At 47.8% G+C, this 17003-nt stretch overlaps 1 protein-coding gene across 2 annotated transcripts in view; it reads left to right on the plus strand.

Annotated features, from left to right (window-relative positions):
- CD276 (CD276 molecule) overlaps positions 1-17003 on the plus strand; it is a 33366-nt gene that overhangs the window by 4949 nt on the left and 11414 nt on the right. For both annotated transcript variants that reach the window (XM_061430312.1, XM_061430311.1), the window contains exon 2: positions 14536-14658. In XM_061430312.1, the coding sequence (XP_061286296.1) occupies positions 14586-14658 (73 nt within the window). In that variant the 5' untranslated portion in view covers positions 14536-14585. The remainder of the gene's footprint in view (positions 1-14535; positions 14659-17003) is intronic.

Genomic DNA, 17003 nt, shown 5'->3' on the forward strand with positions numbered 1-17003 from the left:
CTGCAACTTGGTCTTATGTTCTCTCATGCCTTCCCGTCCTGTCTCCACTCTCCTCCTTCAACTCCTTTCTTCCGGCCAGACCTCTTCTGAGCTAAGTACAGCCATCACTTTTTTTCAAGTTTCCGTGTTTCTGATGGTGTGTGTGTATGTGTGTGTCTGTGTGTGTGTGTGTCTGTAGCCTCTGCACACACTTCCAGTTCATGCTGCCTTGTCAAGTGGCTGTTGAACTCTGGAAGACGCAAACTCATTTTGTGGTGGCTCCTTAGCCAGAAGAGGGTGTGAGAAGCAGGCCAGCTGTTGTGGCAAAAGCCACCATATTCTTGAACCCACTGAGCCATCTTCCTTCTCTCTGGTCTCGCCTCCTCCGGGTCTCAGGCCTTGACTTCAGTGTGGAGAGGGTGCCCCGATGGGGATGGTCTGGCTTGGGGAAGCTGGGGGCTCTGCTCCGTCCTGTTTTTCCTCTTCCTTGTTCTTCCTAAATCCATAAGGGAAGCAGATCGCTGATGCCAAGAAAACCTTGGCCCCACTCTGCTGGGCTGGCGCTGATGACACACTGCTGTTTTGACTCACACAGAAATCACTTTGAGAGGAAGAATTGATTTCTTCTCTTGGGCAGGATCACGGGGCTGGGGAGCAGTGCCCAGCGGATAGCCTTGAACACCAAAGGCCCAAACTAACTCATTATCAGGAAAAAGGAAGGGCATCAGGGCTCCTAGGCAACTCTGGAGATCCCCTAAACTCTTTGCGCAGGCTCCCACCCTGTTGTGGAACACCTATACTATTAATATTAGGTCAGGTTTTTTTAGCTAATTTTTCTCAGTGGAGTCCCATAATCATCTTATGAAGGCAGAGTTTAGATTCCTATTTCACACATGAGCCAGCCGAGGCTCAGAGAGGATGTTTTCCCGAAGTCACATGTCTAGGAAGTGGCAGAGTCTGGATTTGAAGCTGTGTCTCCAACTCCAGAGACATCTTCTAAAACGCCAGGGCTCACTTTGTCCATGAGGCTTCTTGTGCTACACCAGCCCAGCAGGTGATGGTGGTCATAGCACAGGAAGGGGGCCAGGACCTTCCTTTGAGGGTTAGTGAGATGAAGAGCAAGTGAGTGATAGAGCCTGGTCTAAAGCCCAAGTAAACATAAATCTGCGATGTTGCTGTTTTTCTTTTTCATTTGTTAATGAACAAAAGAATTACATGCTTGTTGTCAAAGCAGCAGAAGTGTATCAAAGTAGCTAGAAGGTGGAAGTAGATGCTTACCTTCATTCCCATGCTCCAGGGTTGGGCTCACTATCACGTTTCCAGGCCCTTTTTCTATACAAACATCCATCCATCCATCTCTCTCTCTATTTATCTAAATACACAGGCATTCATTCATTCATTGAGCAGTGCTTTGAACACTCATTATGTGCCAAACCTTAGCTAAAATTAAGGATCCAATAGGATAAAGGATCTAATAAATAAAGCAGACATGGTTCCTGCTCAGGGAGCTCTCAGTGTGACACAAAGTAAACAGCAGTGCATAACAGGGACATCCATAGAGTGGCAGACCCCCAGCCCAGCTTTCCTACCAAGGTGAACCTCAAGATGTCATCCAGGAAGAAGGAACTGTGCTTGCAGAGACCCTGTGAGGTAGGGAACAGGGTCTCGTCATAAGAGCTCTGATGAGGGGTGAACGGGAGGAGGTGAGGCTGGGGAGGTGGGCAGGGCTGAACTAGGCAAGACCTTGTAGGCTGATTAGATATTTAAAGTGATGATGTGATGCACTTTTGTTTTTATAGCTGTTTTTCTGGTTGCTGTGTAGAAGTCTAAATGGGAGTATAGAGCTGGGTGGGGGGACAAGAGAGAAAGTGGAAAGACTGGTGAGGAGCCTTTTGTAGTCATGCAGGCAAGAGATGGGAGAAGGCAATGGCACCCCACTCCAGTACTCTTGCCTGGAGAATCCCATGAACGGAGGAGCCTGGTGGGCTGCAGTCCATGGGGTCGCTAAGGGTTGGACACGACTGAGCGACTTCGCTTTCACTTTTCACTTTCATGTGTTGGAGACGGAAATGGCAACCCACTCCAGTGTTCTTGCCTGGAGAATCCCAGGGACGGGGAAGCCTGGTGGGCTGCCATCACTGAGGTCACACAGAGTTGGACACGACTGAAGTGACTTAGCAGCAGCAGCAGCAGGCAAGAGATGATGGCAGTTTGGCAGACCAGAGAGAGAAGCCGAGGTAGAGGGCAATAGAGAGAGTAAAAATACATTGGGTTGACAAGCTTTTTCTCTAAAAGATCAGAAAGTAAATTGTTTAGGCTTTGTGATTATTACAACTACTCAGTTCTACTGCTGTGATGGAAAAGCAGTCACAGCTAATGTGTAAATGAATGGAGGGTGGCTGTGTGTCGATGAAACTTGATTTACAGACACTGAAATTTGAATTTCATATAATTTTCGCGTGTTATGAAGAATTCTTCTTTTAATTTTCTAACCATGTAAAAAGGTAAACCCTGTCTTAACTGGTGAACTGAACAAAAGCAGGTGGTGAGTGGAATTTGGGGCTGAGGCTGTAGTCTGTAGATCCCTGAGATACATTTGGGTGTTGGGGTTGGCTGTTCTTGGTGATGAACTATAAGGGTAAGAGAAATCAGGGTTCTGACTTGATCAGAGGTGGTGGAGGAGGATGCCTTTACGAAGTGGGAAGTGCTGGGGAGGAACGGGTTTAGGGGAGGAATCAAGAGATTGAAGAGGGACATGTTAAGAGAGAGGTGCCTGTGAGTCTTTGGAACAGAGGTGTTTAGGAGATAGTTGGGCTTAAGTTTGGAGCTCAGATGAGAGGTGTGGACTTGGAGAAGTAAATTTGGGAGTTATCAGCATATAAATGATATTTAAAGTCACAGGAGTGGATGAAATCATCTAGGAAAAAAAAATAGTAGAGAGAATTTAGGGGAGGGTCTAGGAGCAAGCCCCCGGGGGTTCAGTGCCAGAGAAGGAAGGACCTGCCCTGAAATATAGGAGATGGAGAGAGAGAGGTAGGTGACTAGACCTGGGACCATGGGACCATGCATTAATGCTGAAATTAGGTCACATAACTCCCAATATATAATATACTTTATTCAGTGACCCGCATGGACTTATTTCCATGTTAGTACAGGTTCTTTTGAAAGGCTGTATGCTATTCCATTATACAGATGTGCCATAATTAATGTACCCATTCCCAGTTGTTTTCCATTTTTGCTGCTGATGTGTTTCAGAATGGAGCTAGTGTTTCTGTAAACCAGTCCATACTGACTAGCCCCTGGGGCAAATCTGCTGCTTTTTTTGGTATCGTCTAGAAACTAAGAAGAATAATTGGCCAAAAAAATCATGTGATTCCTGAAAATTGTATTCGATTCAATTCCGAGTGTCCATAAATACACTTCTATTGGAACACAGCTCTGCTCGTTCATTTATACACTGCCCCTGGCTGCTTTCCTGTGGTAAAGGCAGAGCTGAGCCATTGTGACAGATATGGGAAGACCTGCAAAGCCTAAAATGTTCACTGTCTGGACCATCACAGAAGAAATTTGCTGACCCCTGCCTGACTCGATTCTACATCCAGAACCAGCAGTAGGTCCACACACAGGCGGAGCAGGGTATTTTGAGCATCTCCAGGACACAATCTAGAAAATAAAAAACTCTCTGATGCCCGAAATTCTACCATTAGCTCTTATTTTGAGTAAACCATTGCCCTTTTAAAATGTCATCCTTTACAATTCAAACATCCTCAGCAAGGTTAACATTACATATGGATCAATTAATCAAAGGTTGGCCCACCTATGGCAACAATGTTACTTCTCTACTCAAAACCCTTGCTCATCATGTACAAAATCCAAACATGACCTCCTGTCCTGACCACCGGGGGAGCATCAGGTCAGTGTTCAGGGTTCACTTTAGTGGGTTATCGTGTCTCTAAGGTACCACCAGGTGGTCCTCACTGTATCTTAAAACAGTACTCTCTACTGAACTGCAGTGATTTCTATGTATTTCCCTATTGGAACTCAGGCTCCTGGAGACAGACATAACTTAGTCCTCTCTCTGCCCCCAGTGCCTGCCTACCAGGCACTCCATGAATAGTTCAGTGAATAACTAAATACACAAACAAATGTATAGTCAAGGACTCTTTCAGTTATAGATAATAGAAACCTAGCTCAAACTGACTTAAGAGCAAAAAAAGATTACTCATGTATCTGGGCAGTGTAGGTGTGCAGCTTGCTTTAGGCATAGGGACTTAAATGTTGTGTTCAGGGCTCTGTATCCCTCCTGTGTTCACCTTTGCCTCTGTGTATTTGTTTAGATCAATTCTTTAGATTGTTGCTAGTTGACAGATTCATTGCCAACAGCCCCAGACCACATCCTCCTTAGCAACCTCAGCAAGAAAGAGTGCTTTCTGAAAGTGCCAGCAGCAATGCCCTGGGAATTCTCTGATTGGGTATGGCTTGGCTCACAGGCTCATTTCCAAGCCTGTCACTGAGTGGGGGCAGGGCAGGGGTTCTCCAAGGAGCCAGATCTGGTCCTCGGCTGAGGCCTGAGGCTGGGAGTCAGCCCTACCAGTACCATATGGAGTGGGTTCCCTGCAGGAAATTGGAGCCCTGTTATCAGAATGATCCAGTCTAGAATGAAAGAGGGGCACTCTAGAATAAAGGATGTGGAGCAAAGTGTCTAGTGAAGGCAGAGAAGGTCTGCCCAGTATCTATTTTGCTTCTGTATCAAGGACAGGAAGAGAAGCTATTAGGAAGGAACCAGAGTTCAGGCCAGGAGGGGAGGTGATAATCTGCTTTAATGGGTTTGTCTTCTGGCTCCTGAGATTGCCTGTCCTGGTGCTGAGTGAACCTGGAGATGAGATCTCAGAGAAGCTATCAGGGATATTTCAGGACAACTGGGAAAGACAGCAGGGATTGGATGGGGGTGGGGAAGGTGTGGGTCACAGCATTTCAGTTTCCTACTGTGTACAGAATCAATCCAGGACCCCTAACCCACCATAAAGAAGGCTGAGCGCCCAAGAATTGATGCTTTTGAACTGTGGTGTTGGAGAAGACTCTTGAGAGTCCCTTGGACTGCAAGGAGATCCAACTAGTCAATCCTAAAGAAAATCAACCCTGAATATTCATTGGAAGGAATGATGCTAAAGCTGAAGCTCCAATACTTTGGCCACCTGATGAGAAGAGCTGACTCATTAGAAAAAACCCTGATGCTGGGAAAGATTGAGGGCAGGAGGAGAAGGGGACCACAGAGGATGAGATAGTTGGATTTTGCAATAAATGGCAACCCACTCCATTGTTCTTGCCTGGAGAATCCCAGGGATGGCAGAGCCTGGTGGGCTGCTGTCTATGGGGTCTCACAGAGTTGGACATGACTGAAGTGACTTAGCAGCAGCAGCAAGCTTCCAAAATGGGTCCCCAGCCCACTCACTGGTCTTTTCACCCCTCTTCCTTCCTTCAGAGATTGAGGGCAGGAGAAGAAGAGGGTGACAGAGGATGAGATGGTTGGATGGCATTATCAATTCAACGGACATGAGTTTGAGCAAACTCTGGAAGATAGTGAAGGGCAGGGAAGCCTGGAGTGCTGCAGTCCATGACTGAACAACAACAGACCCCTAGCCACCTCCCTTGCCTCATCTCCTGACAGCCTCTCCTCAGAGTCCCATCTTCCCAGAGTCTACGGGGTGTCCCTGCCCTTCCAAGACTTTGCTGGTGCTGCCCCCTCCCCCAGATAGCTGAAATGTTTCCTCCTTTATGAGGTCTCCACTAAGCCTCCCCATTCCTCCATGAACTGCTTGACCCTCCATTCCCGTAATACCTGCTATAAACCTGCATCTGTTTGTTGTATAAATGGATAAATGACTGCTCAAAGACCTGCTGCTGCTAAGTCACTTCAGTCGTGTCTGACTCTGTGTGACCCCATAGACGGCAGCCCACCAGGCTCCCCCTGTCCCTGGGACTCTCCAGGCAAGAACACTGGAGTGGGTTGCCATTTCCTTCTCCAATGCATGAAAGTGAAAAGTGAAAGTGAAGTCACTCAGTCGTGTCCTACTCTCAGCGACCCCATGGACTGCAGCCTAGCAGGCTCCTCCGTCCATGGGATTTTCCAGGCAAGAGTACTGAAGTGGGTCGCCAGTGCCTTCTCCGGCTCAAAGACCTAAGGTGGGCAAATAACCAGATTTATGGGGAATAAAGTAGATTACAGGAAGAATAGATTGGTGACTTAATCTTGACAAAACCCTGGAACTAATAATCAATTGAGCACTTGAGGAAGAGTCCACCTTCTTCAGTTGAGACTTTTTTTTTTTCTGGTTTTTCTCCATGTGATTGGTCCCCCACCAGAAGCAGTGGTACTTTGGGGGTGAGATAAATGGGAAGCTGGGTGAGCGGCAGCACAAGTAGGAAGACTTGGGACCCCAAAACCTTGAATAGTGGACAGATATTCAGGGGCAGACCCTAGTGCTACAGGGCTCTCCTGATTCTGTCCTCTCCCAGAGGACCTTGATGACACAAGAAATAAAGTAAGGAGAAGAGGGTAACCTTTTTAGGTAACATCCATTTGTTCTTTTCTTCATCCACCAAAAAATTATTGAGCACCCCTGTACACCAGGTACTGTCAAAACAGTAATTCAAAAGATGATGGCATGATTACAAAACACTGTCTGCACTTAATGCCACCAAATTGTACACTTAAAAATTATTAAAATGGGAATTCTCTATAGGTCCAGTGGTTAGGACTATGCGCTTTCACTGCTAAGGTCCCAGGTTCAATCCCTGGTTGGGGAACTAATCCTATGAGTTGAGGGGTGTGGCAAAAAAAAAAAAAAAAGCAAAATGGTAAACTTCATGTTATATGTATTTTGTCATAATTAAAAAAAAAAAGATCATGGCAGTTGGATACTTAGCTTAACTGGATGAAATGTAATAGTAACAAACGAAACATCCTATAAATCTCCACCCCTTCCCTAAATCTTTCAGAGGAGGATGGCAGAGACATGGACCCACAGCAATGTGCGCAAATGACTCTGGTCACTGGCCACAGATTTGACAGTCTATTATTTTGGGTTATTTTAGTGAAAAAAGTGGCTGGCTGCCCAATATGACCTCTACCAGGGAGAGGAAGACCCAAGACTTGCGGGGCTGTTATAAGGGAGGGGGCAGACATGTTCTCTGTGGTTCAAGGGGTCAAATGAGGAATTATATAGGCTGACAGATTTTATCTCAATAAAAGGTAGAGCTTTACATCAATGAGAGCTACTCAAAAAGTGGTGGACTTCTCTGGGAGGTAGGGGGTACCATCTCCAGGGGGAAGTTGTGGGAGTGGCCAGATAAAGCTTCCCTGTTCTGTTCTTAACTTCTGCAGCTTCTTCAGAATTTGTTCGGGGGGCCTCTTCTCATTCCATTATCTATTCAGTGATCCCAACTTTGGCTTCCAAGAGTAGCTCCCACATCCTGTTCTGAGCTCCAGCTCTGTGTGTCTAGAAATCCATCACACATTTTCTCATGGATGATCCATCCATGGCTCAGGCCCAGTTGGAATTCTTCTCCCCCATCATTTCCAGGTCTCTCCATCTTCTATGTGTGACACACACACTCATTGGTTGAAACCTTCAGTCCATCCTTGGCTCTTTCAACCCCTACCATACATACAATCACCAAGACAAGTCATGACTACCCTTGAAATATCTCCTAAGCTGGGTCCAGGGATCATTAAGTGACTCTAATGAGATAGTGTTCAGTTCACATTTTGAAACACCTCTTTTAGATGTGGTTTCCTTTTGCTGTTCTGAGCAGTAGCAATTTTCATAGGGTGGGAAGCGGGAGAAGAGAAGGCGGGAGAGGAAGGAAGGGATGGGTCCCTAAATTAGTCACTTTGGATGCTGTGAGAAAGACCCGAAATAACAGTGACGCTCAAAGAGATGCTTATTCTCACCCGGGGGACAATCCGGGTATGTCCAGGGCTGATGCTGCAGCCCCGCAGGGGCCTTCTGTCTTGCTGCTCTGCAGTCCCCAGGGTGTTGCCTTTGGCAGTGTGGTCCTCGATGGCTCACCACATCTGTGTTCTAGACAGTGGGAAGGGGGAGGAGAAGAGAGCGGGCATGCGCCTCTTTAAAAGCACGACCCAGAAGTTATACATCAGTTCCTTCTACATCCTATTAGCCAGAAAATGGTCACATGGCCATTCCCTGCTGCAAGGCAGGCTGGTATCTGTAGTCTTTAGCTAAGTGGCCCTGTGCCTAACAAAATATAAATATTCTACAGAAGGGGAGGAAACTAGATGTAAAGGGAACGCTAGTGGTTTCTGCCACAGTCATTTTATACATTTCAGTGTGACCTACATGGCAGCTAACTGGCTAGACCTTAAGGATATAGTACATGAAGGCTTAACATACTAATGAAGTTCCATCAGCATCCAGTAAAGCTCTTCTTTCAGGCTTCCCTGGTGGCTCAGACTGTAAAGAAACTGCCTGCAATGCAGGATACCCAGGTTTGATCCCTGGGTCAGGAAGATCCCCTGGAGAAGGGAATGACAACCCATTCTACTATTCTTGCCTGGAGAATTCCATGGACAGTGGAACCTAGTGGGCTGCAGTCCATGGGGTCCCAAAGAGTTGGACGTGACTGAGAGACTTTCACTTATTTTCAAAGCCCTTTTTTCATAGATGGCCACACTGATCTCAGAGAGGGGAAGTCACCTATAAAGATTGCCCAGCAAAGTGCCAGGACTGGAACTAGAACCAAACTTTGGGCTCACTATTTACTATTTCAAAGAGATCTGGCTGAGAGGCAGAAAAGCGGTACCAGGAAGCCAGGATTCTTGGGGCTAGGGAGAGACCACCTTTCCTAGCCTGTCTACCTGGGGACAAGCTAGGACAGGCCAAATTCAGACTTAAATTGAAGAAAGTAGGGAAAACCACTAGACCATTCAGGTATGACCTAAATCAAATCCCTAATGATTATGCAGTAAAAGTGAGAAATAGATTTAAGGGACTAGATCTGATAGACAGAGTGCCTGATGAACTATGGACAGAGGTTCATGACACTGTATAGGAGACAGGAAGCAAGACCATCCCCAAGAAAAACAAATGCAAAAAAGCAAAATGGCTGTCTGTGGAGGCCTTTTAAATAGCTATGAAAAGAAGAGAAGCAAAAAGCAAAGGAGAAAAGGAAAGTTATACCCATTTGAATGCAGGGTTCCAAAGGATAGCAAAGAAAGAAAAGAAAACCTTCCTCAGCGATCAGTGCAAAGGAATAGAGGAAAACAATAGAAGGAGAAAGACTAGCGATCTCTTCAAGAAAATTAGTGATACCAAGGGAACATTTCATGCAAAGATGGGCTCGATAAAGGACAGAAATGGTATGGACCTAATACAGAAGCAGAAGATATTAAGAAGACGTAGCAAGAATACACAGAAGAACTATATAAAAAAGATCTTCACGACCCAGATTATCATGATGGTGTGATCACTGACCTAGGGCCAGACATCCTGGAATGTGAAGTCAAGTGGGCCTTAGAAAGCATCACTACAAACAAAGCTAGTGGAGGTGATGGAATTCCAGTTGAGCTATTTCAAATCCTAAAAGATGATGCTGTGAAAGTGCTGCACTCAATATGCCAGCAAATTTGGAAAACTCAGCAATGGCCACAGGACTGGAAAAGGTCACTTTTCATTCCAATCCCAAAGAAAGGCAATGCCAAAGAATGTTAAAACTACTGCACAATTGCACTCATCTCACACGCTAGTAAAGTAATGCTCAAAATTCTCCAAGCCAGGCTTCAACAATACGTGAACTGTGAACTTACAGATGTTCAAGCTGGATTTAGAAAAGGCAGAGGAACCAGAGATCAAATTGCCAACATCCTCTGGATCATGGAAAAAGCAAGAGAGTTCCAGAAAAACATCTATTTCTGCTTTATTGACTATGCCAAAGCCTTTGATTGTGTAGATCACAATAAACTGTGGAAAATTCTGAAAGAGATGGGAATACCAGACCACCTGACCTGCCTCTTGAGAAATCTGTATGCAGGTCAGGAAGCAACAATTAGAACTGGACATGGAACAACAGACTGGTTCCAAATAGGAAAAGGAGTATGTCAAGGCTGTATATTGTCACCCTGCTTATTTACCTTATATGCAGAGTACATCATGAGAAACGCTGGGCTGGATGAAGCACAAGCTGGAATCAAGATTGCTGAGAGAAATATCAATAACCTCAGATATGTAGATGATACCACCCTTATGGCAGAAAGTGAAGAAGAACTAAAGAGCCTCTTGATGAAGTGAAAGAGGAGAGTGAAAAAGTTGGCTTCAAGCTCAACATTCAGAAAACAAAGATCATGGCATCTGGTCCCATCACTTCATGGAAAATAGGTGAACAAACAGTGGAAACAGTGGCAGACTTTATTTTGGGGGGCTCTCAAATCACTGCAGATGGTGACTGCAGCCATGAAATTAAAAGACGCTTGCTGCTTGGAAGAAAAGTTTTGACCAACCTAGATAGCATATTCGGAGAAGGCGATGGCACCCCACTCCAATACTCTTGCCTGGAAAATCCCATGGATGGAGGAGCCTGGTGGGCTGCAGTCCATGGGGTCGCGAAGAGTCGGACATGACTGAGCGACTTCACTTCCACTTTTTACTTTAATGCATTGGAGAAGGAAATGGCAACCCACTCCAGTGTTCTTGCCTGGAGAATCCCAGGGACGGGGGAGCCTGGTGGGCTGCCGTCTGTGGGGTCACACAGAGTTGGACACGACTGAAGCGACTTAGCAGTAGTAACTAAACGATGACAAGAACAACCTTCAGTTGCAGGTAAGAGAAATTTAGCTCAAACTAGCTTGAGGGGGTAAAAAAAAAGATTGGCCCAAGTATCTGGGCAGTCTAGGTATGCAGCTTGCTTCAGGCAGAGCTGGATCCAGGGACTTAACCGCTGTTTTCAAAAGCTACGCTTCTATCCAGTGCTGGTTAGCAAAGATGGACACTAGTTCTGTGACTTGATCCTTCTTGCCTTCTGGGAGATGTGTTGTCCAAGCAGCCCCTGCAGGGATTGGGAAAAGGCAGGAGGGTTAAGAGAAAATGGGGTGCTGCTGGTGGTTATGGTAGGGGCGAGGAGTTCCCCTCAGACATCCCCAGATCCAGGGCATCGTAGTATAGAGCCCACCTCAGCCCTTGATTTTTGGTTTTGGCTTTATGGAGGTCATCTCTGGGGAGATTCCTTGTGGCTCCACCTCTTCTGGGGGTGGATGCACTTACTGAACCTCAGGCCTTGGGTGGCCCGGGCCCCTCCCTCCTTCTTCTCTGTGAAAGCCAAGGCACCCTGTGCTCTTTCCTGCCAGGGCTCCTTGGAATTCCCACATTTGGCTGGGACAGGGCTCGATAAGGATGGAGGAAGTGGAGGAGGGAAAACTGGCTGGTGATTCACTGGGAGGGGTGGCACATGCTGACTCCAGGGCCATCCTGCCTGGGGGTGAGAATTCCCCTTTGTAGAAAAGGTGGGCAGGGCGGTGTGAATGCAGCCTGAGGCCTGTGCGTCTCCATGACGCTCTGTGTGCTGGGCAGCCTGTCTGTCCCAGTGGTCACAGGTCATGCTTCTGTTGCCTAGCAATACCCTCTCTGAGATGTGTTCCCCTCTCCTGCGCTCAGCTCTAGGAGCCCAGCTACTGGGGAGGGAGCCTCTCCCTGTCCTCGGTTCTGGGCTGTCAAGGCTTCTCCCCAGGGAACACATGAGACAGGAACTTCCCTGAGTCCAGAGTCTAGGAAAGGAGTTGAAGAGAGCAAATCCAACCCCTGGAAAGATTGAAGGCAGGAGGAGAAGGGGAGGACAGAGGATGAGATGGTTGGATGGCATCACTGACTCGAGACAGGGAAGCCTGGTGTGCTCTAGTCCATGGAGTCACAAAGAGTCGGACATGACTGAGAGACTGAACTGATTGACCACCCCCACTACCCCCAGGGAATCCTCACCTTCCCTCAGGAGGGAAGGACAGCTCGGCCCTTGGGGAACCTGATTAGATTGGGAGACCGCCCCATATTCATGGAGGTGGCAGCCAGACCAAGCAACCCTGGCAAGTAAACCCAGCAGCAGCAGCAGGAATTAGCTTGATGAATGGAGGAAATAGTCATCAGAAAAGGCTTAAGAGCCAGGCAGAGTGGTGTGCGTTTATTCCGGTGGTAAATGGGGAACCATGTGAAGGCCTTGTAGAGGAAAGATGTGAGCAGATTCCTGCATCAGGTCCTAAGAGGAGACACGCAGAGTGCGGGGTGGGCAGGGGCAGAGTGGAGAGTCACGGGAGGATCACAGGAGTGCTGGCCGCCAAGGTCAGGATGGGAGATGGTAGGCATGGGCAGCAGTGGGAAGAGTGAGGGAGACCCAGGAAGGACAGGCCTTGGTTCTGTCTTGGGGTAAATGAGAGCTCCTTAATCCTTAGTCTCTGTGATTCCTTCAGCAGACGGGCAGACATGGCCGGCCACTGCCTGCCAGCATTTCCCTTCAGTCTGTGGTGGCCCTTGTAGGCATGATGTGGTGCCTGCCAAGGGTGCCTTTATGAATGGACCTCGAAGGCTGCTGACTCAGCAGGCGGCAAGGCTTTGAGGCCGCCAGGTTTGGACCGGAACTGTCTGGGAAGGAAGTGGCTGCTCAGGGCTTCCCCACTGTGGACAGCTGGGAGGTGGGGCGGCGGCGCAGGATGCACCCGGCTTGGCTAAGGGACTCCCTCAGCTCAACTGCTGGGTGTGGGGGAAGGGGGAGAGGCGGGAGAGGCGGGAGGTGCTTGGCTGGGATTGGGAGGGTTGCGACTGTGCAACTGAAACTGCTCAAAACTCGACTATTGATGCCATTCGCTCCCTGGAAGGGGAGAGAGGTGTGGCAGGAGGTGGAGAATGCAAACCCTTCTCAACTTTGTGCAAAACATGAAGTCCCCTCACTTATCTGGGCTTTAATTTTTTTTCCTCTTGCAAATTGGGACCAAGTCAGGCAGCCTGGCTCCCTGGGTGGTCTGAGCAATGTGAAACCTTTTCTATTTTTGTCAAATTGTATTGAATAGTATAAATCAACCCTGTTGACACATGGCTTAGTCAGGATGTGACCATCAGGCAGCAGCTGTGAGACCTGGGGAAAAGGCAGACAGCATTGGGGGTGGGGTGGGAGGAAGCCAGGGACTGGGAGCAGGGTCCTGGGAGGTTGCAGAAATACCCCACTCAATCCTGATTCCAGTATGGGGGCGGGGGTCAGTCTCAGAACAGGCCACTTCCGCTTCTCATTTGTCTTGGGCCCTCAGTATATGCATGTTAAACTAGCCCATGTCCTCTCCCTTGAGCCCCACACTCATTCACCGGGGGCCTTCAGAAGTCTCTCCAGGAAGTTCCTGCACAAACACCTTTCACTGCACACAGCCTACACTAAACCCTTCCCTGTTCTCTGCGTGAATGCTCCGCCTGCTCCCTAGGCTCAGACCACGGCCACCCCGACTGCTCCCCCTCTCGCTCCCCTGTCCTTCATGCTGCCGCTTTCCCCCAGACCTGCTTTGTCTCTTCTGTCCAACTCTTCTCATCTATCCTGCAGATGCTGTCAGTGTAATCTTTATGAAACACAGCTCTGACCATATCCTTTCTTTTATTCCAGAACCTTCTGTGGCTCCCAGCTGCCTTCAGGATAAGCTTCTGACCTCTTGTTATGTTGTTCAGTGGCTAAGTTGTGTCCAACTCTTTGCGACCCCATGGACTGCCGCACGCCAGGCTTTCTTGTCTTTCACTATCTTCTGGAGTTTGCTCAAACTCATGTCCACTGAGTCAGTGATGCCATCCAACTATCTCATCCTCTGTCATCCCCTTCTCCTCCTGCCCTCAATCTTTCCCAGTGTCAGGGTCTTTTCTAGTGAGTCAGCTCTTCACATCAGGTGGCCAAAGTATTGGAGCTTGAGCATCAGTCCTTCCAATGAATATTCAGGACTAATTTCCTTAGGATTGACTGGTTTGATGTCCTTGCAGTCCACGGGACTCTCAAGAGTCTTCTCCAGCACCATAATTCAAAAGCATCAATTCTTCGGTGGTCCGCCTTCTTTATGGTCCAACTCTCACATCCATACATCACCACTGGAAGAACCATAGCTTTGACTATACGGACCTTTGTCAGCAAAATAATGTCTTAGCCGATCTCTAAGCCTTATTCTCCCCTACCAGCTGAGCCAAACTGATCTGTGTACATACTTGCGTTGCCCCGAGCCGGCCAGGCTTGCCTATTCTTGGCCTTGCCTCTCCTATCTTTTGTTTGCATATCAGTATCTTAGAAGGGGTGGATCCTAACTGCCTGCTGCCCTGCCTCCCCTGATCCAGCCTCCCCAGTGACTCAATTCCCTCCTGCCAGCATCTCTCAAAATATCCCTCAGCTGGGAGCCCTGTAGGGTGTGGGAAGGAGGACCTCCGAGTGGGCTGTTGCAGCCTTCCACCAGGCTGGTCCAGGGGAGATGAGGTGAGAGAGAGGGCTTGGTAAGGACCTTTTGAGACAGAAGCTTCACTTCCTCTTCCTCACCGGCAGGGGCAGCCTTCCATCACGGAGAGCCCAGCTGTCAGCTGCCTCGCGAGAAGATGCTGTGTGGACCGAGCAGCACGGGTGTGAGTGTGGCCCCCGCCCTGGGAGTGCTGTGGTTCTGCCTCACAGGTGAGGGGAGCAGTTTGGAGCCTTGAGGTGCCTTGAGGCCTCTCTGTCTGGCAGGGCTGGGAAGCTTTTGGCTAACTGCCTCCAAATCTCCTCTGTGCCCTGTCCACCTCATTCCTACCTTGGGATCCACCTTACTTGACATTTCTTAGCCTCTGTTTTCTCTTCTGTAAAATGGTAACGTGAGCACTAAATGTGATAAGGCTGTTTCTCAAACACACGTGTGCTCCCTCCTGAGGGCCTTTGCACATACTGTTGCATCTGCCTAAAACTTTCTCCCTCCACATGTCTGCATGACTCGATCCCATATTTCATTCAAGCCATTGCCCAAATGTCACCTTGCCCAGGCTACTGTGTATAGAATAACACCTCTTCCCTCCCTTTCGCTGGCCTTACTTTATGCTTCTTCCCAACACTAATCTCCACCTGACATATTATATGTTTACTTGCTTATTGCCTGCTTCGCTCAAAGAGTAGAATGTATCCCCAGGGCCAGGATTAATGCCAGCCACATAGCAGGTGCTCAATAACCATGTTGAATAAAGGATATAAGTCTTCCCACACAGTTCTTGGCACAGAGTTGGCTTTCAATAATGGCACCTACTTTAATGACAACACTATCATATTTCAAATCCTAATCTGCTCAGAGGGAGACGTCCTCCTTCAAGGGGGAAGACAAAGCTGAATGTCTGGTGCCATCTGGTGGTCAAAAGAAGGAAGCACCGCTTTACCCAGCGGTAGGTTGATTTCTCTAGAGAAAGGGCTTTGGGTGACTCCTCAGGTTTCATCCCCCAAATGCCCCCATACAAGGGGCACCCTGTTGGTCTCCAACTGGAGATCTGGCCTGTGGTGGCTGGCAGCCTGGCAGGAGATCCAGTGAAAGCTTAAGGCCTTTAGAGATCATCACACACTGCAAAGATGTTGATGATGGGTGTGTGTGTGTGTTAATTGCTCAGCTGTGTCTGACTCTGCGACCCCATGGACTGTAGCCCGCCAGGCACCTCTGTCCATGGAATTCTCCAGGCAAGAAAACTGGAATAGGTTGCCATTTCCTCCTACAGGGGATCTTTCTGACCCAGGGATCAAACCTGGGTCTGCTGCATTGCAGGCAGATTCTTTACTGTCTGAGCCACCAGGGAAGCCCAAAGACAATGATACCACCTCCCTATATGTAATTCACAATGAAAATACTAACTATAAAATGCTATTTTTCAAAATGTGAGAAAACTTTAATGAGTGCTATATTCAGCTAGCTTTGTTTCAAGACTGGTCTCCACACTTTCTGAGTGTGCCTGCTTTGCTGATGCCCAGAGCACACACTTATCATAACCATTGTCCAAGAATGGCAGTGCCAGGCTAGGAGGCACATATCACCAAAAGAAAAGCTGTCAGGAACCCCTACCTAACTTCCCAGGGCTCTAAAAGAAGAGCTGGACTGGAGGCAGAGGTGACTGGGTGGGAGGCTGCAGAGTAAACCCACAGGAAAGAGGGCAGGGGTGGGAACAGGGCAACCTGCCCTAGGGGGCTTTTCTCTGACTATATCAGACTCTTTTTTCATTCCCTTTCAATCTCAGCTTAGTATCTCTTTATGGAGAATGTGGTTCACCACCATATTTAAATGCATGGGTAATCTTTCTTTCTTGCATAAAAACTAATTATGTTTGTTGAGGAAAAGAAAAAGAACTTGTGATTCTCATCCAGAGAAAACCACTAATAGCATTTTGGTGCATATTATTGTTTAGATTTTCTTTTCATAATTTATAAAAATAGTGTATACTTGGGAAATGCAGCCAGCACAGACAGGTGATGCACCTGCCAGATTTTTTTAAAAAACTACGTCTTTACTTTCTATCCATTGGCTTCTTTCTTCCTTCATACTCATGCTACCAAGATCACATGCTACCAAGAATTTGTGTGCTAGTTTGTCTCTATCTCCCACTAAAATTTAAGCTCTTCAGAGGTGTGACCTTGGTGGTGTTCTCTGTGGCATTCCTAACTCTTACCCTTGGCGTAGTATGTATTTACTATATTCATGTTGGCTGAACTAGAACCACAAGTAATAAACTCTCCTCAATTCAGTTCAGTTCAGTCGCTCAGTCGTGTCCGACTCTTTGCGACCCCATGAATCGCAGCACGCCAGGCCTCCCTGTCCATCACCAACTCCCGGAGTTCACTCAGACTCACGTTCATCGAGTCAGTGATGCCATCCAGCCATCTCATCCTCTGTTGTCCCCTTCTCCTCCTGCCCCTAATCCCTCCCAGCATCAGAGTCTTTTCCAATGAGTCAACTCTTTGCATGAGGTAGCCAAAAAACTGGAGTTTCAGCTTTAGCATCATTCCTTCCAAAG

The sequence above is a fragment of the Bos javanicus genome, chromosome 10 (genome assembly GCF_032452875.1).
Source record: "Bos javanicus breed banteng chromosome 10, ARS-OSU_banteng_1.0, whole genome shotgun sequence".
Lineage (NCBI taxonomy): Eukaryota > Metazoa > Chordata > Mammalia > Artiodactyla > Bovidae > Bos > Bos javanicus.